This window comes from Ranitomeya imitator, chromosome 7 (genome assembly GCF_032444005.1).
Source record: "Ranitomeya imitator isolate aRanImi1 chromosome 7, aRanImi1.pri, whole genome shotgun sequence".
Taxonomy (NCBI): Eukaryota; Metazoa; Chordata; class Amphibia; order Anura; family Dendrobatidae; genus Ranitomeya; species Ranitomeya imitator.
In genome coordinates this window covers 130,183,889-130,211,486 of record NC_091288.1, presented here as the reverse complement: position 1 = coordinate 130,211,486, position 27,598 = coordinate 130,183,889, and the positions used below count along the sequence as shown (strand labels likewise).

Below are 27,598 nucleotides of genomic sequence, written 5' to 3'. Positions count from 1 at the left end.
GGCAGCCGTCACACACTGAAAGACGCTTTTTATTGCAAAAAATATTTTTTGCGTTACCACATTTTGAGAGCTATAATTTTTCCATATTTTGGTCCACAGTCATGTGAGGTCTTGTTTTTTACGCGACCAGTTGACGTTTTTATTGGTAACATTTTCGGGCACGTGACATTTTTTGATCGCTTTTTATTCCGATTTTTGTGAGACAGAATGACCAAAAACCAGCTATTCATGAATTTCTTTTGGGGGAGGCGTTTATACCGTTCCGCGTTTGGTAAAATTGATAAAGCAGTTTTATTCTTCGGGTCAGTACGATTACAGCGACATCTCATTTATATCATTTTTTTATGTTTTGGCGCTTTTATACGATAAAAACTATTTTATAGAAAAAATAATTATTTTGGCATCGCTTTATTCTCAGGACTATAACTTTTTCATTTTTTTGCTGATGATGCTGTATGGTGGCTCGTTTTTTGCGGGACAAGATGACGCTTTCAGCGCTACCATGGTTGTTTATATCTGTCTTTTTGATCACGTGTTATTCCACTTTTTGTTCGGCGGTATGATAATAAAGCGTCGTTTTTTGCCTCGTTTTTTTTTTTTTTTCTTACGGTGTTTACTGAAGGGGTTAACTAGTGTGCCAGTTTTATAGGGCGAGTCGATACGGACGCGGCGATACTAAATATGTGTACTTTTATTGTTTTTTTTTTTTATTATTTAGATGAAGAAATGTATTTATGGGAATATTTTTTTTTTTTTTTCATTATTTAGGAATATTTTTTTTAAATTTTTTTTACACATTTGGAAAATTTTTTTTTTACTTTTTTACTTTGTCCCAGGGGGGGACATCACAGATCAGTGATCTGACAGTTTGCACAGCACTCTGTCAGATCACTGATCTGACATGCAGCAGTGCAGGCTTCACAGTGCCTGCTCTGAGCAGGCTCTGTGAAGCCACCTCCCTCCCTGCAGGACCCGGATCCGCGGCCATCTTGGATCCGGGACCTGGAGCAGGGAGGGAGGGCGGCAAGACCCTCGCAGCAACGCGATTACATCGCGTTGCTGCGGGGGTCTCAGGGAAGCCCGCAGGGAGCCCCCTCCCTGCGCGGTGCTTCCCTGCACCGCCGGCACATCGCGATCATCTTTGATCGCGGTGTGCCGGGGGTTAATGTGCCGGGGGCGGTCCGTGACCGCTCCTGGCACATAGTGCCGGATGTCAGCTGCGATAGGCAGCTGACACCCGGCCGCGATCGGCGCCGCTCCCCCCGTGAGCGCTGCCGATCGCATATGACGTACTATTGCGTCCTTGGGAAGTAGGGCCCACCCCCCATGGACGCAATAGTACGTCTGATGGCAGAAAGGGGTTAATGACCGCCAATACGCCTTTTAACTGACCTTACATATAAGAGAATAGCCTCCCCATACAGGTGACAATCCAGAATCTGTCAGTTGTGCACTATAGCTGACAACTTTCTGCATCAGCCACGATCAGTGTTTGCACCGTCCAAATCCGTTTAACCCCTTAGATGCTGCTGTAAATATTGACTACATCATTATATATGGTTAACAGAGTGTGGGGGCTTCCTCTTTATCCCAATTGGTGCCCTCATATCATGATTTTGTGGTCCTGATATTTGCCATGGTAATTCATGACCAAATAGTGGCCTTACAGTCTGTCGGCTGTAGTAATCTGTTCAGAAGTTAGAGGCATTTAGCTGGTAAAAATACACATTTTCATTTCTGTCATGCCACTTTGCATTAATTCCTGAAAATCACCTGAAGGGTTAATAAACTACCTGACAGCAGTTTTTGATATGTCAGGGGATGCTGTTTTTAAAATGGTATCACGTTTGGGGGTTTCCCAATATATGAGACCCCTAAAGCCACTTCAAACATGGATAAGTCCCTTAAAAAAATAAATTTAGTAAATTTCCTTGAAAAAATGAAAAATTGCTGCTACAATTTTAAACCTCCTAAAATGCTAAGAAAATAAAATAACATTTTACAAATGGTGCTGATATAAAGCTGACATGTGGGAAATGTTATTTATTAATGTTTAGCTGTGGTATGACTATCTGGATTAAAGGGATGATCATTCAAATTGTGAAAATTGCTAATTTTTTTAACATTTTTCTCAAATTTTTGATATTTTTTATAAATAAACACAAAACATATTGACATAAATTTACCATTATCATAAAGTATAATGTGTCACGAAAAAACAATCTCAAAATCACTGGGATTTGTTGAAGCGTTCCAGAGTTATTACCACATAAAGTGACACTGGTCAGATTTTAAAAAATTGGCTCCGTCACTAAGGGGTTAAACACCTAAACAATTGGGTGTTATACAAAAGATTTACAAGGTTTACACAGTAAAATATCGATATTTGCAGATGATACAAAACTATGTAAAGCAGTTAATACAAGAGAAGATAGTATTCTGCTACAGATGGATCTGGATAAGTTGGAAACTTGGGCTGAAAGGTGGCAGATGAGGTTTAACAATGATAAATGTAAGGTTATACACATGGGAAGAAGGAATCAATATCACCATTACACACTGAACGGGAAACCACTGGGTAAATCTGACAGGGAGAAGGACTTGGGGATCCTAGTTAATGATAAACTTACCTGGAGCAGCCAGTGCCAGGCAGCAGCTGCCAAGGCAAACAGGATCATGGGGTGCATTAAAAGAGGTCTGGATACACATGATGAGAGCATTATACTGCCTCTGTACAAATCCCTAGTTAGACCGCACATGGAGTACTGTGTCCAGTTTTGGGCACCGGTGCTCAGGAAGGATATAATGGAACTAGAGAGAGTACAAAGGAGGGCAACAAAATTAATAAAGGGGATGGGAGAACTACAATACCCAGATTAGCGAAATTAGGATTATTTAGTCTAGAAAAAAGACGACTGAGGGGCGATCTAATAACCATGTATAAGTATATAAGGGGACAATACAAATATCTAGCTGAGGATCTGTTTATACCAAGGAAGGTGACGGGCACAAGGGGGCATTCTTTGCGTCTGGAGGAGAGAAGGTTTTTCCACCAACATAGAAGAGGATTCTTTACTGTTAGGGCAGTGAGAATCTGGAATTGCTTGCCTGAGGAGGTGGTGATGGCGAACTCAGTCGAGGGGTTCAAGAGAGGCCTGGATGTCTTCCTGGAGCAGAACAATATTGTATCATACAATTATTAGGTTCTGTAGAAGGACGTAGATCTGGGGATTTATTATGATGGAATATAGGCTGAACTGGATGGACAAATGTCTTTTTTCGGCCTTACTAACTATGTTACTATGTTATATGTAACTATGTTACTAGATTCAAAATGGAGTCAATTCGGGCAACCATCTCTCTGTTAAGAAGGGGTATGGAGATGTGCACTCTAGATCTAGAGGCATGAGGGACAAATTATAAAAACGATTCTTTAAGCAGTGGAAGGGACCCGAACTAAGAGCCACCTTGGCAGAATGCAGCATTAGTGCAGCACAAGGTGGCTCTTCTAGTTACTAAATCAAAAAATAAATAACTTAGAATCCTAGAAAAATCCAAACACCTAAGCTTAGGTGTTTAAGCTCTTCTAGTTAAAAATGCCTGGAGGGGGGTGACAGGTTCCCTTTAAATCTCCTAACCTCGACATGCCTAACATGTCACTCTCCGCAAGGAGAAACGATACTTCTTTGCCCCTTAAAAGAAATTCAGCAAATTCTAAACTCCCAAATCTCCCCTCCCTCCTGAGCCCCAGTGTGTCTAAACCACATTTAGGCTATGTGCCCACGTTGCGGATTAGCCTGTGGAATTTTTTTTGCGGATTCTGCCTCTCTTGGCAGAAAATGCAAATGTGGATTTGATGGTTTTTTTGTGCCGATTTCTTGCTTTTTTTACCCCTGCTGATTTCTATAATCGAATGGGTACAAAAGCGCTGCAGATCCGCACAAAAGTGACATGCTACTTCTGTTAATCCGCAGCGTTTCCGCGCAGAAATTTTCCGCAACAATTAGCACAGTATTTTATTTTTTTTTCCACTGATTTACATTGTAGTGTAAGTCACTTGTGGACCTGCAGCGTTTCTGCACGGTAAACGCTAAAACGCTGCGTATCCACAGGAAATCCGCAACGTGTGCTTCAGGCTATGTGTACACATTACAGATTTCCTGCGGAGCCGCAGCGGTTTCTACCGTGCAGAAACGCTGCAGATCTACAAGTGATTTACACTGCAATGTAAATCAATGGGAAAAAAATACTGTGCTAATGGTTGCGGAAACACCGCAAATTAAAAGTAGCATGTCACTTTTGTGTGGATCTGCAACGTTTTTGTACCCATTCCATTATAGAAATCCGCAGGGGTAAAAACGCAAGAAACCCGCATAAAAAACGCATCAAATCCGCATCTTCGTTTTCTGCTAAGGCTACGTTCACATTAGCGTTGCGCCGCCGTGCGTCGGTGACGCAACGCGCGCAGACGCGCGCAAAAACGCGCGCGTTTTGCGACGCGTGCGTCGTTTTCCGACGAAAATCGGACGCACAGAAAATGCTACATGTAGCGTTTTCTTGCGTCCGACGCTAGCGTCGGAAACGACGCACGTGGCGAAAAACGCCACCAAAACGACGCACGCGTCCCCTATGTTAAACATAGGGGCGCGTCGCCGGCGCAACAGCGACGCGGAACGCCAATGTGAACGTAGCCTTAGAGATGCAGAATCCGCACAAAAAATTCCAGAGGCAAATCTGCAACGTGTGCACATTGCCTTAGCGCCCACATGTTTGGCATTTCCATAACGATGAGAGCCTGCTTAACGTACAGGTGCATGTCTCCAGAAGCACAAGCTGGGCATAATGTACTGGTTACTACAACGTTCTGGTCACCAGAGCTTACTGGTCACTACAATGGCTGTTTGCAGTTTTCACACAGCAACATTCACTACTGCTTTTTTCTAGAAAACATCCATGGAGCCAAAATCGTGACTATATACCTGTAGATCAATTCCCAAAGGGGTTATAATTTCCATAATGGGGTCACTTGAGTGAGAGATTCTGCTTTTCTAGCAATTAGGTGCTCTGTATATGGTGTCTTCAAACTACTCTAGGAAAATCGGCGCTCCTGAATCTCGCCGTATGGCTAGGCAGTACTGTACAGCCACATATGGGGTATTACTACATTCAGCAGAAATTGTCGGAAACATTTTGGTGCCATTTTTTTTTTACCAATTTCCCAGTATGAAAATGTAAAACTGTGGGCTAACACACAATCTTGGTGACCAAAATGTAAATTATTTTGTGCTCTGCTTAATGGTATAAAATTGTGACACATCTGTGGTGTCAATATGATGACTGTACCCCTGTAAGGCTAGGTTCCCATTGCGTTAATGGGACAGCGCTAGCGGATAGCGTTGCATGGCGAAATTAACGCCGTGCAACGCGTCCGTCAGCGCGCCCATTAACAGCAATGGGGACGCACATCGCTAGCGCGTGCCATTTTCGGCATGCGCTAGCAATGTGCCGTTCTTTTGTGGCGCGCCTCGGACGCTGCTTGCAGCATCCGAGGCGCGCCCGAGGTTCGTTCCCCGCTCACGCAGATCGGAGATCTGCGCTAGCGGGGACGTTTAACGTGACCCCTGAAAAGACATTTCGTTAGCACAATCCGCTAGCGCTTAGCGCTAAACGGATTGCCCTAACGCAATGGGAACCTAGCCTAAGAATTCATTGAGAGAGGTTTAGCTGGTAAAATAAGGTCACTTACGGGAGTTCTGCTACCTCAGGGGCTCTGACAAAGTAACCTGGCACCCTTTCTGATGTAATAATCCGTCCTTGTAACCTGGGCCTATCTGACCAGGTATGGAATATTACATCATCTCGATCGGCCGTGCACACAGCTGACACCCGGCACTAGGTGCCAAGATCAGTCACAGACTGCTCCTGGTGGTTAAACCCCTTGAAATGCTGTGATCGAACGCAATCGCAGCATTCCGGAAGCCTGCACAGGGCTGACGGCCCCCTCTGCCTTTGGATCGGTGACCCTGTGGCGTGACGTGGGGTGCCAATCGCTGCCATGGTGACCTGATATTGTCATGATGACCTGATATTGTCATGATGACATCTGGGTCACCAAACTTGGCATACTTGCTGATCATGCACAGTGCATGATCAGCAAGTCTGTCAGAGCAGCATTGACAGCTTCTATGTCATGCAGATTCTGCTTAATCTGTATGCTATAGATGCCATCCACCTGCAAAAAAATGATTGTCCCATAAATAAGTTAGAAAAAAGTAAAAAAAAGAAAAAAAAAATTGTAGTAAAAAAATTAATACACCGTGTATGCCGAGATTTTAAGCCCATTTTATGGGGGGCTGAAAGTCCCCCTCTCGGCTTATACTCGAGTATACCCAGGGGTCGGCGGGGGCTGTCTAATTATACTCGCCTACTCCTGGCATGGTCCCTGCTTCCCCGGCGCCGCAGCTTCTTCCTGTAGTGAGCAGTCACATGGTACCGCTCATTGCAGTAATGAATATGCGGCTCCACGTCCCGTAGGAGTGGAGCCGCATATTCATTACTGTAATGAGCGGTAACGGTGACCGCTCAATACAGTAAGAAGCTGCGGCATCGGGGAAGCAGGGACTGCACCAGGAGCAGGTGAGTATAACTGGGAGCGCTGCGCGATATTCACCTGCTCCTCGCTCCGGCGCCGCTCCGTCTTCAGCAGTGATGCTCAGGTCAGAGGGCGCAATGACCTAGTTAGTGCGCGCCCTCTGCCTGAACGTCCGTGCAGAAGACGCTGAAGATGGAGCGGCGCCGGCACAAAGTTGGGTGAATCTTAAGTGTCCTGGGCCTGAGTGACGGAGAGGTGAGTGTGTTTTTTTTTTTTTTTTTTTTTTTTTATCGCAGTAACAGCAAATGGGTCAAGTGTCTGTATGGAGCATTGTAGCATCTTATGGGGCCATAATCCTTTGTGCAGCACTATGTGGCGCAAATATCTTTATGGAGCATCTTATGGGGCCATAATTAACATTTGTGCAGCATTATATTGGGCAAATGTGTCTATGGAGCATCTTATGGGGCCATTAATAACCTTTATGCGGGATTATATGGGGCATATTTTAATATGGAGCATCTTATGGGGCCATCATAAACTTTATGGAGCATTATATGGGGCTCCCGATTCAATATGGATAGTCAAAAACACTTAGCCTACTGATGTCTCAATTAATTTTACTTTTATTGGTATCTATTTTTTACTTTTGACATTTACCGGTAGCTTCTGCATTTCCCACCCTTGGCTTATACTCGAGTCATTAAGTTTTCCCAGTTTTTTGTGGCAAGATTAGGGGGTTCGGCTTATGCTCGGGTCGGCTTATACTCGAGTATATATGGTATATTATTTCTCTTATCGCCCATGACGGCACCACGGAGAGAGGGGATCCGCCCACCAAGGACAGGAAACCTACGGATAAAAAGGCGGTACCACTCTCCTGCATCAGTTGGTTTCCTGTCCTTGATGGGAGACCTACGGACTTACCAGTTCGTTGTTGGAATTCCGGGGCCAACCAGTCCGATTCAGGCAGCTGGGGTCCCTCTGCCTCGGCTAGGGTGGTGACCCGAAGTGCCACCGCTGGGAGCCAGTGGGCCGACAGGGTGTGCGGGGGAGGTGACAAGGAGTTCGCGGTCACCTCCCCAGGTAAGATGCAGCAGCGGCAACATCCAGGGGGGTCCCTCTGTGGTTGCGGGAGGTGCAGCGCGACCCTCCCTAAATTAAGCATCAGTCTGCACGCTGCACCGCCATCGGGCGTGCAGAGATCGCGCTACAGGGGCTGCATAGGACCGGGGGTGCCGGTCAGCAGCGCCATATCTGCTTCCCGGGCGCCATCTTGAAAGCTCGGCGCATGCCCGGGGCTGGTCTCGCGAGGATAGGGCGCTTCGCGCAGGCGCCGACGAATCACCATTCGAGCACTGGTCTGCGCAGGCGCCGGCGGGGCTTCCGCCCGGGCGCTTGGCGCGGTCTGTGCAGGCGCCGGCGGAGCTTCTGGCCAGGCGCTTGGTGCGGTCTGCGCAGGCGCCGGCGGGGTTGCCGCTAGAGCGCTTTGCGCAGTGTGTGGGCAAGTGCGGGCGCCGGCGTTCGGCGCTCCTCTCTGGGGAGCAGTCGCTACTGCGCAGGTGAAAAAAAAAAAAAGTGGCGGGAGGGTTTAAATAGAAGAATCCACATCCTCCCAGTGGCTCTGCAGTAATAGGCAGGAGCCTCAAGAGTAAAAGTGCCGCAGCGCCAGCTCAGCCGAGGGCAAGGCAGCATTCGCAGACCAGCAGCAGTATGAGCGACCCGGCATCACCTCTGCCCGAATCACCTCCACCTGTAGCATCGCCGCAGCAGCAGCAAAAAGGGCACCAGGACACCAGCAAAGAACGCCAAAGGTCCCAACACGGTGAGGAGTCCAGTACGGCGTCGGGGAAAAAGCCAGAGGCAGAGAATCCCCAACCGGTATTTATGGGTCCTGGAGGTGGTAAGTGGATCTTCGTGAATGTCAGAGACAGTAAGATTGTTATTTGTCTCTTTTAGGGGAGGAAAAGCGTAGGTAAAACTAAGCACAAAAGTTGCGCCATCTGTAGAGGATCTTCCACCTACATGGGATAGGAGACTATGCAATACTTGCATTCAGCAGACTGTATCTGAAAACCTTCCAGGGTTTGCAACAGATCTTAAAAGCCTAATTAAAGAGAAAGTGGAGGACACCTTTAGATCACTAAAAAGTGGAAAAAAAAGGAGAAAGACCAGATACAGGTCCCCATCTCCAGTCTCAAAATCCGAAAGTGATAGTAAGAGTTCAGCGTCCTCCGACTCATCTGCATCATCTACTTCTTCCTCAGGGGGACATAACTGTTTCCCTCTAGAGGATACCGATGGCCTCATAAAGGCGGTGAGAAGTACCATGGGGCTGGTAGACTCCCATCCTAAAAAAACAGTACAAGACATCATGTTTGGGGGCCTAGAACAGAAAAAGAGAAGAGCTTTTCCGCTTAACGAAGCAATTGCAGCCTTAATTAAGAAGGAATGGAAGAAGCCCATGAGGAAGACTCTCTTAACTCCAAAAAGGAAATACCCCTTCGAGGAAGAATCGTGCTCCTTTTGGGAGAAGGCCCCCAAATTAGATGTAGCAATTGCTAAAGCCTCAAAGAAATTCGCCCTCCCGTTTGAGGACATGGGGGTTCTAAAAGACCCCATGGACAAGAAGACAGATGCCTTTCTCAAGGGCTCCTGGGAGGCAGCGGGAGGAGGCCTGAAGCCGGCAGTTGCAGCAGCATGCACTTCACGCTCCCTGATGATCTGGCTGAACCAACTAGAGGGTCAATTAAAGGGGAAAACTTCCCGGGACTCAATTCTGAACACATTACCCGTAATTAGAGGGGCCGCGGCTTTCCTAGCCGATGCCTCGGCCGACTCCATCAGGCTATCCGCCAGAGCAGCAGTGTTTGCTAATGCGGCCAGGCGCGCCCTCTGGCTTAAGAATTGGCCAGGCGACCTGCAAACGAAAACTAAACTGTGTACCATCCCCTGTGAAGGAGAGTTTCTGTTCGGGTCAACTCTAGATGACATCTTGGAAAAAGCAGGGGACAAGAAAAAGTCCTTCCCCTCTCTGGGTCTCCCCTCTTATAGGAAGCCCTTTCGGAACAAGAGGTTTTTCCGTAAGAACCCAGGGAGAGGCCAGGGGAAGTGGGAAGATAAGAAGAACAAGAATAAAGGATTCATCTTTAACAAAAACCTCAATGACAGCAAGAAACCTCCACAATGAAGGTTCGCCCCAGGTGGGAGGGAGATTATCACCTGCAAAGAGTTTGTATGTTCTCTCCGTGTTTGCGTGGGTTTCCTCCGGGCACTCCGGTTTCCTCCCACATTCCAAAGACATACTGATAGGGATTCTAGATTGTGAGCCCCATCAGGGACAGTGATGATAATGTGTGCCAAACTGTAAAGCGCTGCGGAATATGTTAGCGCTATATAAAAATAAAGATTATTATTATTATTATTATTATTATCTTTCTCCCAGCCTGGGAAAAATTACCTCCAGTCAATGGATATTAAACATCATAAAATCAGGACTGAGGTTAACATTCAAGAGGTACCCTCGTCCCTCTTTCAAGATAACATCTACAAGATCCTCGGCAGAAGAGCAGTTAACGCTAGAAAACGAGATTGTGGGGTTAGTAAAAAAAGGAGTACTCCTGGAAGTTCCCCCTCAAGAAAGAGGGCAAGGGTACTATTCCCCTCTATTCCTGAGAAAGAAACCAGATGGTTCCTTCAGGACCATTATCAATTTGAAAAACCTAAACAATTACCTAGAGGTTCAAGCATTCAAGATGGAAACGATAAAGTCATCGATCAAAATGCTGTTTCCTCAATGCTTAATGGTGGTCCTGGACCTGCAGGACGCATATTATCACGTCCCAATACACCAGGATCACCAAAGATTCCTCAGAATGGCGGTCCACATCAAGGGAGTCCTAAGCCACTTCCAGTTCACAGCCCTACCATTTGGCCTAGCAATAGCCCCGAGGGTTTTTACAAAGCTGGTCGCGGAGGTAATGGCTCACCTCAGGGAAGAAAACACCCTGATCGTACCATATCTGGACGATTTCCTGGTGGTAGGCTCCTCCCCGCAACATTGCAAGAATCAACTAGATCTAGTGATTCATTCTCTAAAGGACCTGGGCTGGCTAATAAACCTAGAGAATTCCAGACTGGTGCCTTCTCAGGTTCAGGAGTACCTAGGTCTCACTCTAGACTCCAGAAAAATGGAATGCCGGCTCCCAGAGAGCAAAATACAAAAGATAAAAAGCTTAGCGTCAAGAGTACAAACTCTCCCCTCTATAACACTCCGTCAGGGCATGTCCCTGTTAGGCTCTATGACCTCTTGCATCCCGGCAGTCCAGTGGGCCCAACTACATTCAAGAGATCTCCAACGGCAGCTACTGTCAGAGCAAATCCTCCTAAGAGAGCATTTAGACGGGCGGTTAACATTGTCTCCTCGCACCAATCACTCTCTGACTTGGTGGACGTTGCAGGAAAATCTTTCCCAGGGAGTCCCATGGGTAATCCTGATCTTGAAGGTCCTAACCACGGATGCAAGCCCCTCAGGGTGGGGGGCTCATCTGGGCGACCTAGTAGCTCAGGGCATTTGGTCTCCATCCCTTGCAAACAATTCCTCCAATATGAAGGAACTCCTGGCAGTAAAATTTGCCCCTCAGGAATTCTCGGGAGTCCTTCAATCTCACCATGTAAGGGTGATGTCGGACAATCGGGTGGTAGTATCTTACATAAACCATCAGGGGGGTACCCGTTCCAAAAGTCTAATGGAAGTGGCCAACTCGATCCTTCAAATAGCAGAGAACAACCTTCTATCCCTGACAAGCCTACACATAAAGGGGGTAGACAATTACAAGGCAGACTTCCTCAGTCGATCCAGCCTAAAACGGGGAATGGGAACTAAATCCAGAGATATTTACCCAGATCACGCAAAAATGGGGTGTTCCCAAAATAGATCTCTTCGCGAGCCATTTAAACAAAAAAGTAACCTCCTTTTGCTCCCTATCTCCCCTGGGGAACCCAGTAGCCGTGGACGCTTTCCTGATTCCTTGGGGTCACCATCTGGTCTATGCCTTCCCTCCCCTCATTCTGATTCCAGCAGTGCTGAGGAAGATTCGGGAGGACGGGGCGCTGGTCATCTTAATTGCCCCGTTCTGGCCGAAGAGACCTTGGTTCTCATGGATGAGGAAGATGTCAATATCCGACCCTTGGGTATTACCAGACCTCCAGGATCTGTTGTCACAGGGCCCAATCTGTCATCCACGAGTCAAGATCTTGCACTTGACAGCCTGGCTCTTGAGAGGAAAATATTAGAAAGCAGAGGGCTCTCTTCGGGGTTAATCTCAACTCTGTTAAAAAGTAGGAAGCCGGTTACAACAAAACAGTACGGCAAAATATGGAAAAAGTTTGTCTTTTTCAGGTGCTAAAATAGGGAAAGAGATTCCCATTAATTCCATATTAGAGTTCCTACAAAACGGGTTGGAAATGGGTTTAGCCACCAGTACCCTAAAAGTTCACGTGGCAGCATTAGGTGCCCTATTTAATTTTGACTTAGCTTCAAATAGGTGGGTCTCTAGATTAATTAGGGCGGCAGGAAGATCAAGGCCTCTGCCAGTAAAAGTGGTTCCTCAATGGGACTTAAACTTGGTCCTTAAAGCCCTGACTAGTCCTCCATTCGAACCATTACATGAATCTACAATAAAACGCTATCTCTCAAAACAGCTCTATTAGTCGCCCTCACTTCTGCCCGTAGGGTTAGCGACTTACAGGCTCTTTCAGCCAACCCTCCTCACACACAATTTCTAGAGGATAGGGTTGTTCTAAAAACAGACCCAGCATATCTCCTGAAAGTGGCTTCAAAATTTCACAGGTCTCAAGAGATAGCTCTCCCCTCCTTCTGTCCCAACCCTAAGAACAAGGAGGAACAAACATTACATACACTAGATGTAAGAAGATGTCTCTTACACTACCTAGAAGTCACTAGAGAGAGTAGGGAGGATTCCTCTCTGTTTGTGTGTTTCCAGGGTCCCCGGAAGGGGAAAAAAGCATCTAAAGCCACCATAGCAAGATGGATCACAGACGCCATCAGTCTATCATACTCAGCAAGTGGCATGTCCGTTCCCGGGGAGGTTAAGGCTCACTCAACAAGGGCAGTAGCAACTTCCTGGGCGGAGAAGGCCGGAGCTTCCATAGACCAGATATGTAGAGCTGCTACCTGGTCCTCACCATCCATATTCTATAGGCACTATAGATTGGACCTAATCTCCTCTTCAGACCTTCCTTTCGGTAAAAGGGTTCTGGAGGCGGTAGTACATTCAGGGAGGGACCAATCTATGCAATTCTCTCCGTGGTGCCGCTATATTTATAGCCTAGATAGGGGCCATGGATGTGCCAATTCCGGCACTTAGCCCCTCTCTTCCCACTCCCATGTAGCGGTGGGATATGGGGTAATAAGGGGTTAATGTCACCTTGCTATTGTAAGGTGACATTAAGCCAGGTTAATAACGGAGAGGCGTCAAGACACCTATCCATTATTAATCCAATAGTAAGAAAGGGTTAATAAAACACACACATTCGGAAAAAAGTATTTTAATATTATTCTTTTAGCCATACTTACCATACTTCAGCTCCTGCAAAAAAAGTCAAATAGTAAACCGTATACTACCTGTCCGCCGTAGTCCAATTAATAACGAGTGTCCCACGACGATCTCCCCTATAGAACAGTGACATCGGGTGATGTCACTGCTCTATAGGACCCTCAGTGACACACTGACAGACAATGGCTCCTGCAGTGCATCACTGTGGTTAAGGTACCGTCACACTCAGCGATGCTGCAGCGATATAGACAACGAGCCGACCTAAACTTGATCGCTGGAGCGTCGCTGTTTGGGTCGCTGTAGAGACGTCAAACACAGCAACTCCAGAACGATGCAGGAGCGATCCAGTGACGCAACGGCGACTCACTTCTCGTTCTCGCTGGTTGTTAGCTCCATGTCAAACAGCCGGAGTGTACCGAACCGACACCCATAGGGGCCCTATGCTCGTTGCTGGCGTAGTTGCTTTTGATGTCAAACATGACGATACACGCCGACCTGGCGACGAAATAAAGTTCTGGACTTCTAGCTCCAACCAGCGATGGCACAGCGGGATCCAGATCGCTGCTGCGTGTCAAACACAACGAGATCGCTATCCAGGATGCTGCAACGTCACGGATTGTTGTCGTTCTCTTTGCAAAGTTGCTGAGTGTGACGGTACCTTTACTAAAGTTCAAAGTCTTACTTTATGGCAATTGCTGCGTGGGAAAATTTCTCATGCAGCAATGCCATAAGTGAGGCTAGGGATTATTATTTTTTTTACAGCGGCGGAGGAAACCCTTCCTCCGTCATTGTGTTTCTGGAGCCCCTGGAGAGCGGTTGCAACAGCTGTTTCTGCTGTTCTCCACGGGAGATCGTCGTGGGACACTCGTGGATTTCTGCGGACAGGGAGTATATTGGTTTTGTTTTGTTTTTTTCAACTTTTTTACAGATGACACTGGCTTTGGGTATCAAAATGATGAATGGTGAGTATGAACTCTGTTTAATGTACTGTATGACATGTATGTACTGTATGGAGTATGTATGGAGTATTTATTAATTTTTTTTCATTCAACACATTAGCCGGATGATGGGACTACTACTGTCCCATCATTGGCTAATGTGTCAATCACTGTCAGTGTAGTAGGCATCGTCCGATGGGACTTGTAGTCCCATTGGACGATGCCCGCACAGACACGCCGAACGCCCTACAGAGACCCTGCACGCCGCACAGAGCCCTGGCACACACGCAGAGAGCCCCACGGTCACGCACAGACACCGCCCACACACAGTCTCCGCCCACACACCGCCCACACTTCATGATACTGCATAATTGCACTATAGGAACTTCCGATTCTGATTTCCGATATCACAAAAATATCGGAACTCTGTATTGGAATTCCGATACAGCGAATATCGGCCGATACCCCATATTTGCAGTATCGTAATGCTCAACAATAGTGATGACACAACAATCTGAAGCAGCAGTACACAAGCCTCCCGAAGAAGCAAATATTGCGAAACGTGCGTTGGAGCTACGTACTCAGCGGGCACCATACCCACATGAGTAAGCACTATGTATCACCTTATTAGCACTATGCACTTTATCACAGCGTTAACACATGTTTCTGCCTAGTATTTTGCCATTTTGTTTTCAACTGTGAAACGCTGCGTGAATAAAATTTACTAGATGTTGGCCAGATTGTAGCGCATCGAGTACTCTAGAATATGTATGTAGTATATAATACAGCCCACGTAATATATTGCACTGTGGGCAATAAAAAATAAATAAAAATAAAATAAAAAAATGGTTATATACTCGCCTTCTGGCGTCCCCCGCATCCAGGCCATGTCGTGACGTTCCGTTGCCAGTAATGCATTGCGGCCATAACACGTGATGATGTAGCGGTGTCGCGAGAACGCTACGTCATGTTAGGGCATTGCCGCAATGCATTATTTGGACCGGATCGTCTCGAATAGTGTGAAAGGCTGGCGCGGAAGGTGAGAATATAATGTAATTTTTTTTTGTATTACTTTTAACATATGTTTTTATTATTGATTCTGCATAAGCAGCATCAATAGTAAAAAATTGGGCACACTTAGACGATTAATGACAGCGTTAAAGGACTGTTACACCGTGGAGAAACGCAGTCCTAAAACACTGGGCGCTGACTGGAGGGGAGTATGGAGGGGGCACTGACTGGACGGAAGTAGTGGGGGGCCAATTTGCGGCCGGACTGTGCCTGTATATGAGCACAAATGGTGGAAAATAAGAACACACATAATATATACATGCACACAAGTGTATGTAGATGGACATATATACCCACACATTTACTGTGTAATTTACATATCTAAGACATACGCAGTGAGATCTCTTTACAGTAACATAGTAACATAGATAGTAAGGCCGAAAAAAGACATTTGTCCATCCAGTTCAGCCTATATTCCATCATAATAAATACCCAGATCTACGTCCTTCTACAGAACCTAATAATTGTATGATACAATATTGTTCTGCTCCAGGAAGACATCAGGCCTCTCTTGAACTCCTCGACTGAGTTCGCCATCACCACCTCCTCAGGCAAGCAATTCCAGATTCTCACTGCCCTAACAGTAAAGAATCCTCTTCTATGTTGGTGGAAAAACCTTCTCTCCTCCAGACGCAAAGAATGCCCCCTTGTGCCCGTCACCTTCCTTGGTATAAACAGATCCTCAGCGAGATATTTGTATTGTCCCCTTATATACTTATACATGGTTATTAGATCGCCCCTCAGTCGTCTTTTTTCTAGACTAAATAATCCTAATTTCGCTAATCTATCTGGGTATTGTAGTTCTCCCATCCCCTTTATTAATTTTGTTGCCCTCCTTTGTACTCTCTCTAGTTCCATTATATCCTTCCTGAGCACCGGTGCCCAAAACTGGACACAGTACTCCATGTGCGGTCTAACTAGGGATTTGTACAGAGGCAGTATGATGCTCTCATCATGTGTATCCAGACCTCTTTTAATGCACCCCATGATCCTGTTTGCCTTGGCAGCTGCTGCCTGGCACTGGCTGCTCCAGGTAAGTTTATCATTAACTAGGATCCCCAAGTCCTTCTCCCTGTCAGATTTACCCAGTGGTTTCCCGTTCAGTGTGTAATGGTGATATTGATTCCCTCTTCCCATGTGTATAACCTTACATTTATCATAACCACCCTCTGCTTTCTATCGCTAAGCCAGTTACTAACCCATTTACACACATGTTCCCCCAGACCAAGCATTCTCATTTTGTGTACCAACCTCTTGTGCGGCACGGTATCAAACGCTTTGGAAAAATCGAGATATACCACGTCCAATGACTCACCGTGGTCCAGCCTATAGCTTACCTCTTCATAAAAACTGATTAGATTGGTTTGACAGGAGCGATTTCTCATAAACCCATGCTGATATGGAGTTAACCAGTTATTCTCATTGAGATAATCCAGAATAACATCCCTCAGAAACCCTTCAAATATTTTACCAACAATAGAGGTTAGACTTACTGGCCTATAATTTCCAGGTTCACTTTTAGAGCCCTTTTTGAATATTGGCACCACATTTGCTATGCGCCAGTCCTGCGGAACAGACCCTGTCGCTATAGAGTCCCTAAAAATAAGAAATAATGGTTTATCTATTACATTACTTAGTTCTCTTAGTACTCGTGGGTGTATGCCATCCGGACCCGGAGATTTATCTATTTTAATCTTATTTAGCCGGTTTCGCACCTCTTCTTGGGTTAGATTGGTGACCCTTAATATAGGGTTTTCATTGTTTCTTGGGATTTCACCTAGCATTTCACTTTCCACCGTGAATACCGTGGAGAAGAAGGTGTTTAATATGTTAGCTTTTTCCTCGTCATCTACAACCATTCTTTCCTCACTATTTTTTAAGGGGCCTACATTTTCAGTTTTTATTCTTTTACTATTGATATAGTTGAAGAACAGTTTGGGATTAGTTTTACTCTCCTTAGCAATGTGCTTCTCTGTTTCCTTTTTGGCAGCTTTAATTAGTTTTTTAGATAAAGTATTTTTCTCCCTATAGTTTTTTAGAGCTTCAATGGTGCCATCCTGCTTTAGTAGTGCAAATGCTTTCTTTTTACTGTTAATTGCCTGTCTTACTTCTTTGTTTAGCCACATTGGGTTTTTCCTATTTCTAGTCCTTTTATTCCCACAAGGTATAAACCGCTTACACTGCCTATTTAGGATGTTCTTAAACATTTCCCATTTATTATCTGTATTCTCATTTCTGAGGATATTGTCCCAGTCTACCAGATTAAGGGCATCTCTAAGCTGTTCAAACTTTGCCTTCCTAAAGTTCAATGTTTTTGTGACTCCCTGACAAGTCCCCCTAGTGAAAGACAGGTGAAACTGCACAATATTGTGGTCGCTATTTCCTAAATGCCCGACCACCTGCAGATTTGTTATTCTGTCAGGTCTATTAGATAGTATTAGGTCTAAAAGTGCTGCTCCTCTGGTTGGATTCTGCACCAATTGTGAAAGATAATTTTTCTTGGTTATTAGCAGAAACCTGTTGCCTTTATGGGTTTCACAGGTTTCTGTTTCCCAGTTAATATCCGGGTAGTTAAAGTCCCCCATAACCAGGACCTCATTATGGGTTGCAGCTTCATCTATCTGCTTTAGAAGTAGACTTTCCATGCTTTCTGTTATATTTGGGGGTTTGTAACAGACCCCAATGAGAATTTTGTTACCATTTTTCCCTCCATGAATTTCAACCCATATGGACTCGACATCCTCATTCCCTTCGCTAATATCCTCCTTTAAAGTGGACTTTAGACAAGACTTTACATAGAGACAAACCCCTCCTCCTCTCCGATTTTTACGATCCTTTCTAAACAGACTGTAACCCTGTAAGTTAACTGCCCAGTCATAGCTTTCATCTAACCATGTCTCGGTTATTCCCACTATGTCAAAGTTACCTGTAGATATTTCTGCTTCTAGTTCTTCCATCTTGTTTGTCAGGCTTCTGGCGTTTGCGAGCATGCAGTTTAGAGGATTTTGTTTTGTTCCAATCTCCTCACTGTGGATTGTTTTAGAAATGTTCTTACCTCTCTTCAGAGTATGTTTTCCTGGGTCGTCTTTGTTCGAGTCTAATGTTTTTCTTCCCGTCCCCTCTTCTTCTAGTTTAACGCCCTCCTGATGAGTGTAGCGAGTCTTCTGGCGAATGTGTGTTTCCCAGGTTTGTTGAGGTGTAGTCCGTCTCTGGCGAGGAGTCCATCATACCAGTAATTCACACCGTGGTCCAGGAATCCGAATCCTTTTTGTCTGCACCATCGTCTTAGCCAGTTGTTTGCATCAAGGATCCTGTTCCATCTCCTGGTGCCATGCCCGTCTACTGGAAGGATAGAAGAAAAAACTACCTGTGCATCCAGTTCCTTTACTTTCTTCCCCAACTCTTCAAAGTCCTTGCAGATTGTTGGTAGGTCCTTCCTTGCCGTGTCATTGGTGCCAACATGTATCAGAAGAAATGGGTGGACGTCCTTGGAGCTGAAGAGCTTTGGTATCCTATCGGTCACATCCTTGATCATCGCACCTGGAAAGCAGCATACTTCTCTTGCAGTTATGTCCGGTCTGCAGATGGCTGCTTCTGTGCCTCTCAGTAGTGAGTCTCCCACCACCACCACTCTTCGTTGCTTCTTGGCTGTACTTTTTGCTGTCACTTGTTGCTGTGTGCCCTTTTCTTTTTTGCTTGCTGGTATTGCTTCATTCTTAGGTGTGCCATCTTCATCCTCTACAAAGATTTGATATCTGTTCTTCAGTTGTGTGGTTGGTGATTTCTCCATGGTCTTCTTGCTTCTTTTGGTCACATGCTTCCACTCATCTGCTTTTGGAGGTTCTCTGACACTTTTTTCACCTTCTGTGACCAGTAGAGATGCTTCTGTTCTGTCTAGAAAGTCTTCATTCTCTTTGAGTTTCAAAGTTGCTATTCTTTCTTCCAGACCCCGCACCTTTTCTTCTAAAAGGGCCACTAGTCTACACTTCTGACAGGTGAAATTGGATTCTTCTTCTGGTCGATCTGTGAACATGTAGCACATGCTGCAGCTCACCATGTAGGTTGTCACATCTGCCATGTTGCTCCTAGATCCTGCTGACTTGCTGTGTGTTTTCCTTCTTGTGTAATCTACTCAGCCAAGCTCTCTTGCAATAATGTCCTACGGCGCGCGGTTTGGTGATGCTTTCGAAGCAGCTGGTCCCGGCTGTACCCAACGATCTTCTAGCTTAGGGAGACTTCGCTTCTCCCAGAAGGCACCTGGAATATGCAAATTAGCCTCCTGAAGCTTGAATCCCTGGTTTGGTGATGCTTTCGAAGCAGCTGGTCCCGGCTGTACCCAACGATCTTCTAGCTTAGGGAGACTTCGCTTCTCCCAGAAGGCACCTGGAATATGCAAATTAGCCTCCTGAAGCTTGAATCCCTGGTTTGGTGATGCTTTCGAAGCAGCTGGTCCCGGCTGTACCCAACGATCTTCTAGCTTAGGGAGACTTCGCTTCTCCCAGAAGGCACCTGGAATATGCAAATTAGCCTCCTGAAGCTTGAATCCCTGGTTTGGTGATGCTTTCGAAGCAGCTGGTCCCGGCTGTACCCAACGATCTTCTAGCTTAGGGAGACTTCGCTTCTCCCAGAAGGCACCTGGAATATGCAAATTAGCCTCCTGAAGCTTGAATCCCTGGTTTGGTGATGCTTTCGAAGCAGCTGGTCCCGGCTGTACCCAACGATCTTCTAGCTTAGGGAGACTTCGCTTCTCCCAGAAGGCGTAATATATAAGACGTAATATATTGCACTGTGGGCAATAAAAAACAAATACATATCATATATGTATACTAAACTATTCTATGAAATGGATGAGAAAGAAAAAAAGCTTGATCAGCATGGTTGTGCAGTTCTTGGTGCTGCTTTCAGCTTGTGACTAGTGTTGAGTAGTGTTGAGCGATACCGTCCGATATTTGAAAGTATCGGATGGTATTGGCCGATATCCGAAAAATATCGGATATCGCCGATACCGATATCCAATACCAATACAAGTCAATGGGACACAACTGCCATGATTCCCTTCCTAAGAATGAGCGCGTGAAGGACCTTCGATGACGTCGCGGCTTGTGATTGGTCGAGTGAGCGGTCACATGAGCGGTGACGCGACGTCATCGAAGGTCCTTCACGCGCTCATTCTTAGGAAGGGAATCATGGCGGTTGCAGCGGTTACAACCAGGGCGCGTCCGAGGGTAAGTATATCAATATTTTTTTTTTTTATTCTTTATTTTACACATGAATATGGATCCCTGGGCCTGAAGGAGAGTTTCCTCTCCTTCAGACCCTGGGAACCATAGAGGATACCTTCCGATATTTGTGTCCCATTGACTTGTATCGGTATCGGCGATATCCGATATTTTTCGGATATCGGCCAATACCATCCGATACCGATACTTTCAAATATCGGACGGTATCGCTCAACACTACTTGTGACCAAGATGTGACCTCTCCTCATCAGCCTGAACATAGAGGAGGGAGGTGTTGGGTGTGTTTTGGAGTGGGTGTGCCAGGTGCAGAGTTACAGGCGAGTGCAATGCATCATGGAACTTGTAGTATTAGACCACAATAACTCAGGAGAAAGGAAGTTGTTGATTAACCCCATGAGAGCTGGATCCAGCACTAAAGATGTGCTGCTACAGCATGATACCAGGTAATATTGCTGAAATAAGCAAAGTATATGTTTTCAGTGGCACATAATGGCAAGATTTATGGGAAAAAAAACAACTTCTTTAAGAATCATTGTCATAATGAGCAATGCATTGCCATTGATTATACTATATACTGTCATCTTGGCAGGCTTGGATTTCTGTTAAATAAACAATTGTTATCTTGAAGGTGGGAAAAATGGAACGTAAAATCCTACAATCAAGCAAACTAAAAAAGTGGGGATAACTGAAAATCCAGGATAATGGGTAGCGATATTTTTTTATGCCTCATGTTACATATAGCTTATACTGAAAAGTTGCTGAAAAATACAGTTGCCTTTTAAATTGTATTGCACTTTTTTCCTAGGGAAGAACAGTTATCATTGAACAGAGCTGGGGAAGTCCAAAAGTAACTAAAGATGGTGTCACTGTTGCAAAATCTATTGATTTAAAAGACAAGTACAAGAATATTGGTGCTAAACTGGTTCAAGATGTGGCTAATAACACTAACGAAGAAGCAGGTGATGGCACAACTACAGCCACTGTACTGGCCAGGGCTTTTGCTAAAGAAGGATTTGAAAAAATCAGCAAAGGTGCAAATCCAGTGGAAATTAGAAGGGGTAGGTATTTTTTCTGCGAATGGTTTTCCTTATGAAGTTTTGCATGATAAATCTGAGCTCATGTACATATTTTAGTATATTATTCTGCTGGACCCAGTACTCTAAGGCCATGTTCACACGATCCTTTTTTTCATGCGGAATTGCCGCGATTTTCCCGCTGCGGGTCCGCAGCTGTTTTCCATGCAGGGTACATTACATTGTACCCTATGGAAAACAGGAACTGCTGTGCCCACAATGCGAAAAAAAAACAAACAAAAAACCGCGCTGAATAGCTGCGGGAAAAAAGAAGTACCATGTCACTTTTTTCGGAGCCGCAGCGGTTCTGCACCCATTGACCTCCATTGTGAGGTCAAACCCGCAGTAAAACCCGCAGATGAAAAAAATATCTGCGGGTTTTACTGCGGTTTGTGGTGCCGAACCGCTGCAGCAGGAAGTGCGGGGAAGCGGGCGGAAGTGCGTGGGCGGAGTGTGGCTGCCCCCCCGTGCTCCAATCCCACCGCCCCGCGCTCCGATGCCTCCCCCCAGTGCTCCGATGCCCCCCCGTGCCCTAATCTCCCCCCCTTATACTTACCCGGCGTCCCGGTGTCCGGCCGGCCGTCTTCTCCCTGGGCGCCGCCATCTTGCAAAATGGCGGGTGCATGCGCAGTGCGCCCGCCGAATCGGCCGGCAGATTCGTTCCAAAGTGCATTTTGATCACTGAGATAAGTTATATCTCAGTGATCAAAATAAAAAAAAAAAATAGTAAATGACCCTTTGTCACCCCCATAGGTAGGGACAATAAAAAAAATTAAGAATTTTTTTTTTTTTTTCCACTAAGGTTAGGGGTAGGGTTAGGGTATTTTCAGCCATTTTAACCCTAAAAAACTTCCTAGAAAACACACAGACTCTGCATAGAAAACTGCATAAAAAAAAGGATCAAAAAAAGGATAAAAAACGCATCAAAAAAGGACCTGCGTTTTCTGCCAAGAGCTGCAGTTTTTTAAAACGGTCCTGAAAAAAAAAGGATGGAAATCAGGAACGTGTGAACATACCCTAAAGGTGAAGCGCAAGAATTGATTAAGGGGAATAAAGTGTAAAATTCCCCAAAACAATGTCAGAATTGTGGTTTCTGTTTTAAATTTTTTAATGTTTTAATGGTGTCATTCAAAACTTCACCTCGTCCCACAAAAAAGAAAAATCGTGTGTTGGTAGAAAATTAAAAATCTATAGGAAGGAGAGGAAAGGGAAACCACAGATGTATGAGACACATAACGACTGTCTGCTCTAATAATCACACAGCTCTGCGGAATGAGTATGTGTGTAAAAAAAAAAAAAAAAAAAGTCCGGGATTGGCATCTGCACCGCCGCAGCTACAGTCACAAAATTTTGCACAGTCACACGTCTGGACCCCGAGAGCGTCATAGGCTATGTTGTGAGGCGAAATTTTACCCCGCGCATTCCAATTCACCAAACAATTTTGCCCGTATCTACATAATGGGGAAAAAAGTGAAAGGAAAAGTGTTGGAGGCAAATTGACAGCTGCCAGATGTGAACAAGGGGGACTTAAAGAATGAGAGCGATGGCGCCAAAGAGTATATACCGTACAGTTGCTAAGGTGGGGCCCCGACATGGGATACTGAACACACACACAAAAGGCGCCACACACTACCACGTGCTTGAACACATATTGCCCTCATCACACATTTCACCACACATACACCAACCTCGCCACATAAAAGTCGCCGCTCAAAACTCGCCATGCGCAAAACTCGCCACATGCAAAAACTAGGCTCACGCAAAACTCGCCACAAGTGCAAAACTCACCTCATGGAAAACTCGCCACACGCAAAACTTACACACACAGAAAAATTGCCACATGCACAAAAGTTGCAACACATGCAAAAGTTGCCTCACACAAAACTTGCACATACTCAAAAGGCACCACACATAAAACTCGCCACACGCAAAACTCGCCATGCGCAAAACTTGCTGCACACAACTTGCTACACTAACCTGTCACATGCAACTCGACACAAAAAAAGTTGCTACACGCTTGTTGCCACACAATTCATCTCACAAAAGTCGCTACATGCATGTCGCCACACGCAACTCAACACACACAACTTGACAAACGAAACCCGCCCTAAAACACACACAAGTCTGGTATTATCCTTCAAAAATAAAAATCTGATTAATAAGCAGACAAACTACAAGAGCAACAAATGTACCATATAGGAAATACGGCAGCTGTCAGTCACATGACCTGTGTATTATGTGTGTGTGAGCTAGTATATACTGCCAGGGGGAGGGCTTCCTGTTGGCTGGGGATTTATCAGGCTGCCAATTTAGCTTACAAATACTGAGGTAAAAATACTGAGCAAATGACGTTTGAACGAGGTCTAATACAGGAGGAGATGACACAGGTATATGCTATAAACAGGGGAGATGACACACAGGTACAGTGACGGCAAAAAAAATCTTTACAAGTTCAATGAAACCACAAAATCTTAATATTCAAGTGGATTCAAGTGTTTTATTGTGGATATTTTATTACAATTAGTATTTTGTCATGTCACCCTTACATTTTATCACCATCTGCAGTCGTTTAGGCATGGATTCAGCAAGGCTGGCTAAAGGTACCGTCACACTAAAGCGACACTGCAGCGATACCGACAACGATGTCGATCGCTGCAGCGTCGCTGTGTGGTCGCTGGAGAGCTGTCACACAGACAGCTCTCCAGCGACCAACGATCCCGAAGTCCCCTGGTAACCAGGGTAAACATTGGGTTACTAAGCGCAGGGCCGCGCTTAGTAACCCGATGTTTACCCTGGTTACCAGCATAAACGTAAAAAAAAAAACACTACATACTTACATTCCGTGTCTGTCCCCCGACGCTGTGCTTCTCTGCACTGACAGTGAGCGCCAGCCGGAAAGCACAGCGGTGACGTGACCGCTGTGCTCTGCTTTCCGGCCGGCTCTTACACAGTGCAGAGAAGCACAGCGCCGGGGGACAGACACGGAATGTAAGTATGAAGTGTTTGTTTATTTTTACGTTTACGCTGGTAACCAGGGTAAACATCGGGTTACTAAGCGCGGCCCTGCGCTTAGTAACCCGATGTTTACCCTGGTTACCAGTGAAGACATCGCTGAATCGGCGTCACACACGCCGATTCAGCGATGTCTGCGGGAGTCCAGCGACGAGTTCTGGACTTTCTGCGCCGACCAACGATGGCACAGCAGGATCCTGATCGCTGCTGCCTGTCAAACTCAACGATATCGCTAGCCAGGACACTGCAACGTCACGGATCGCTAGCGATATCGTTCAGTGTGATGGTACCTTAAGTATGTGGAGTCCATGTTTACCCACAGTGTCTTCAGCACCTCCTTTAGATTGTTGATGTTGCTGGGTCATGTCTCTTGAACCTTGAGCCTCCCCTGACCATCCTGAAAGTGCTCTCATCACTAAACATCACTTTCTTCCACTCTTCAGATGTCCAATCTTGATATTTCTTACAAAAGGCAAGCCTTTTCTTCTTCATTGCTGCTGTGAGCAGGGGCTTCTTTGTGGCACGGCAACTTGGTAGACCCAGGTCTTTCTGCAGGCGGTGACGAATTGTCCTAGTTGCGATGTTCTGGAGGAGCATAGGGTACTTGTTGTTTAGTTCAACGGCAGTTATAGCAGGATGTGACATCACTTCACGCTTCAGAAGCTTATCAGTCCTTGGTGAAGTTTTCTTAGGAGCGCCAGAGCCTGACTTCCTCTGTGGTACCATCCCAGGAGGCAATGATGCCACCGACCGCTTCAGTTGATAAATTGCTTCTCTTGACACTCCCAGATCTCTAGCTACAGCAATCACCGAATCCCCCTTCTCAAGGCACGGGATTTCTCTTCCATTTTAAGCTTCTTTCAACCCATTCTGGGAGATAATTAAAAACTGAGGGAGATAATAAAAGACTGCCTAATAGCAAAACTGGCTGGGCTGCACATAACAACCAGAGTGCAGCTTTCGCTTTACCAGAGAAGTGAAAACTGAGCGTTGATTGGTTGATATTTGCAACAAAGCCAGCTTCAATATTAGTCAGTTTTTTTATTATCTCCTCCATTGTGTACACTTTTAAAAAGTGAAATTATGATGTGGATTTTATATGTAAAGTTTTTTTTGCTGCGCAAGTGTAAAGATTTTTTTTGCCGGCACTGTATATACTATATAGAGGAGGAGATGACATACAGGTACATACTATATACAGGAGATGACATACAGGTATATACTATATACATGAGATGACATACAGGTGTATACTATATATAAGGGAGATGACAAACATGTATATACTGAGGTGAAAATGAGAGGTGTGAGGTGAAAATGAGGTGTGAGGTGAAAATGAGAGGTGTGAGGTGAAGGTGTGAGGTGAAAATGAGGAGTGAGGGGAAATAGTGGAGTGAGGTCAAAATGACAAGTGTTGGGTGGAATGAGAGGTGTGAGGGAGAAAATGAGATGTGATTGGGAAAATGAGAGGCGTGATGGGAAAATAAGAGAAGTGAGGTGCTATAACTAACCAGAGATATTTACAATGCCCAGGCAACGCCGGGCTCTTCAGCTAGTGTGTGTGTGTGTGTGTGTGTATATGTATGTATATCTATCTCTATCGATCGTCATGGCCAAATGTATTGACACCCCTGCATTTCTGTCAAATACTCATTTTCTTCATGAAAATGATTGCAAACACAAATTATTTGGTATTATCTGCATTTAATTTGTCTGAAATGAAAAAGCACAAAAGAGAATGAAGCAAAAAGCAAAACATTGATCATTTCACACAAAACTCCAAAAATGGGCCAGACAAAAGTATTGGCACCCTCAGCCTAATACTTGGTTGCACATCCTTTAGCCAAAAAAACTGCGACCAACCGCTTCCGGTGACCATCAATGAGTTTGTTACAATGCTCTGCTGGAATTTTAGACCATTCTACTTTGGCAAACTGCTCCAGGTCCCTGATATTTGAAGGGTGCCTTCTCCAAACTGCCATTTTTAGATATCTCCACAGGTGTTCTATGGGATTCAGGTCTGGATTCATTGCTGGCCACCTTAGAAGTCTCCAGTGCTATCTCTCAAACCATTTTCTAGTGCCTTTTGAAGTGTGTTTTGGGTCATTGTCCTGCTGGAAGACCCATGACCTCTGAGGGAGACCCAGCTTTCTCACACTGGGCCCTACATTATGCTGCAAAATTTGTTGGCAGTCTTCAGACTTCATAATGCCATGCACACGGTCAAGCAGTCCAGTGCCAGAGGCAGCAAAGCAACCCCAAAACATCAGGGAATCTCTGCCATGTTTGACTGTAGGGACCGTGTTCTTTTCTTTGAATGCCTCCTTTTTTTTTCTCCTGTAAACTCTATGTTGATGCCTTTGCCCAAAAAGCTCTACTTTTGTCTCATCTGACCAGAGAACATTCTTCCAAAACGTTTTAGGCCTTTTCAGGTAAGTTTTGGCAAACTACAGCCTGGCTTTTTTTATGTCTCGGGGTAAGAAGTGGGGTCTTCCTGGGTCTCCTACCATACAGTCCCTTTTCATTCAGACGCCGACGGATAGTACGGGTTGACACTATTGTACCCTCGGACTGCAGGGCAGCTTGAACTTGTTTGGATGTTAGTCGAGGTTCTTTATCCAACATCCGCACAATCTTGCATTGAAATCTCTTGTCAATTTTTCTTTTCCGTCCACATCTAGGGAGGTTAGCCACAGTGACATGGGCTGTAAACTTCTTGATGACACTGCACACGGTAGACACTGGAACATTCAGGTCTTTGGAGATAGACTTGTAGCCTTGAGATTGCTCATGCTTCCTCACAATTTGGTTTCTCATGTCCTCAGACAGTTCTTTGGTCTTCTTTCTTTTCTCCATGCTCAATGTGGTACACACAAGGACGCAGGACAGAGGTTGAGTCCACTTTAATCCATGTCAACTGGCTGCAAGTGTGATTTAGTTATTGCCAACACCTGTTAGGTGCGACAGGTAAGTTACAGGTGTTGTTAATTACACAAATTAGAGAAACATCACATGATTTATCGAAGGGTGCCAATACTTTTGTCCACCCCCTTTTTTGTTTGGTGTGAAATTATATCCAATTTGGCTTTAGGAC

At 45.3% G+C, this 27,598-nt stretch overlaps 1 protein-coding gene across 1 annotated transcript in view; it reads left to right on the top strand.

The window, feature by feature from the left end:
• The window catches only part of HSPD1 (heat shock protein family D (Hsp60) member 1), a 253,106-nt gene that overhangs the window by 29,522 nt on the left and 195,986 nt on the right, over positions 1 to 27,598 (top strand). Inside the window, exon 3 of the mRNA XM_069733806.1 lies at positions 21,225 to 21,477. Within this exon, the coding sequence (XP_069589907.1) occupies positions 21,225 to 21,477 (253 nt within the window). The remainder of the gene's footprint in view (positions 1 to 21,224; positions 21,478 to 27,598) is intronic.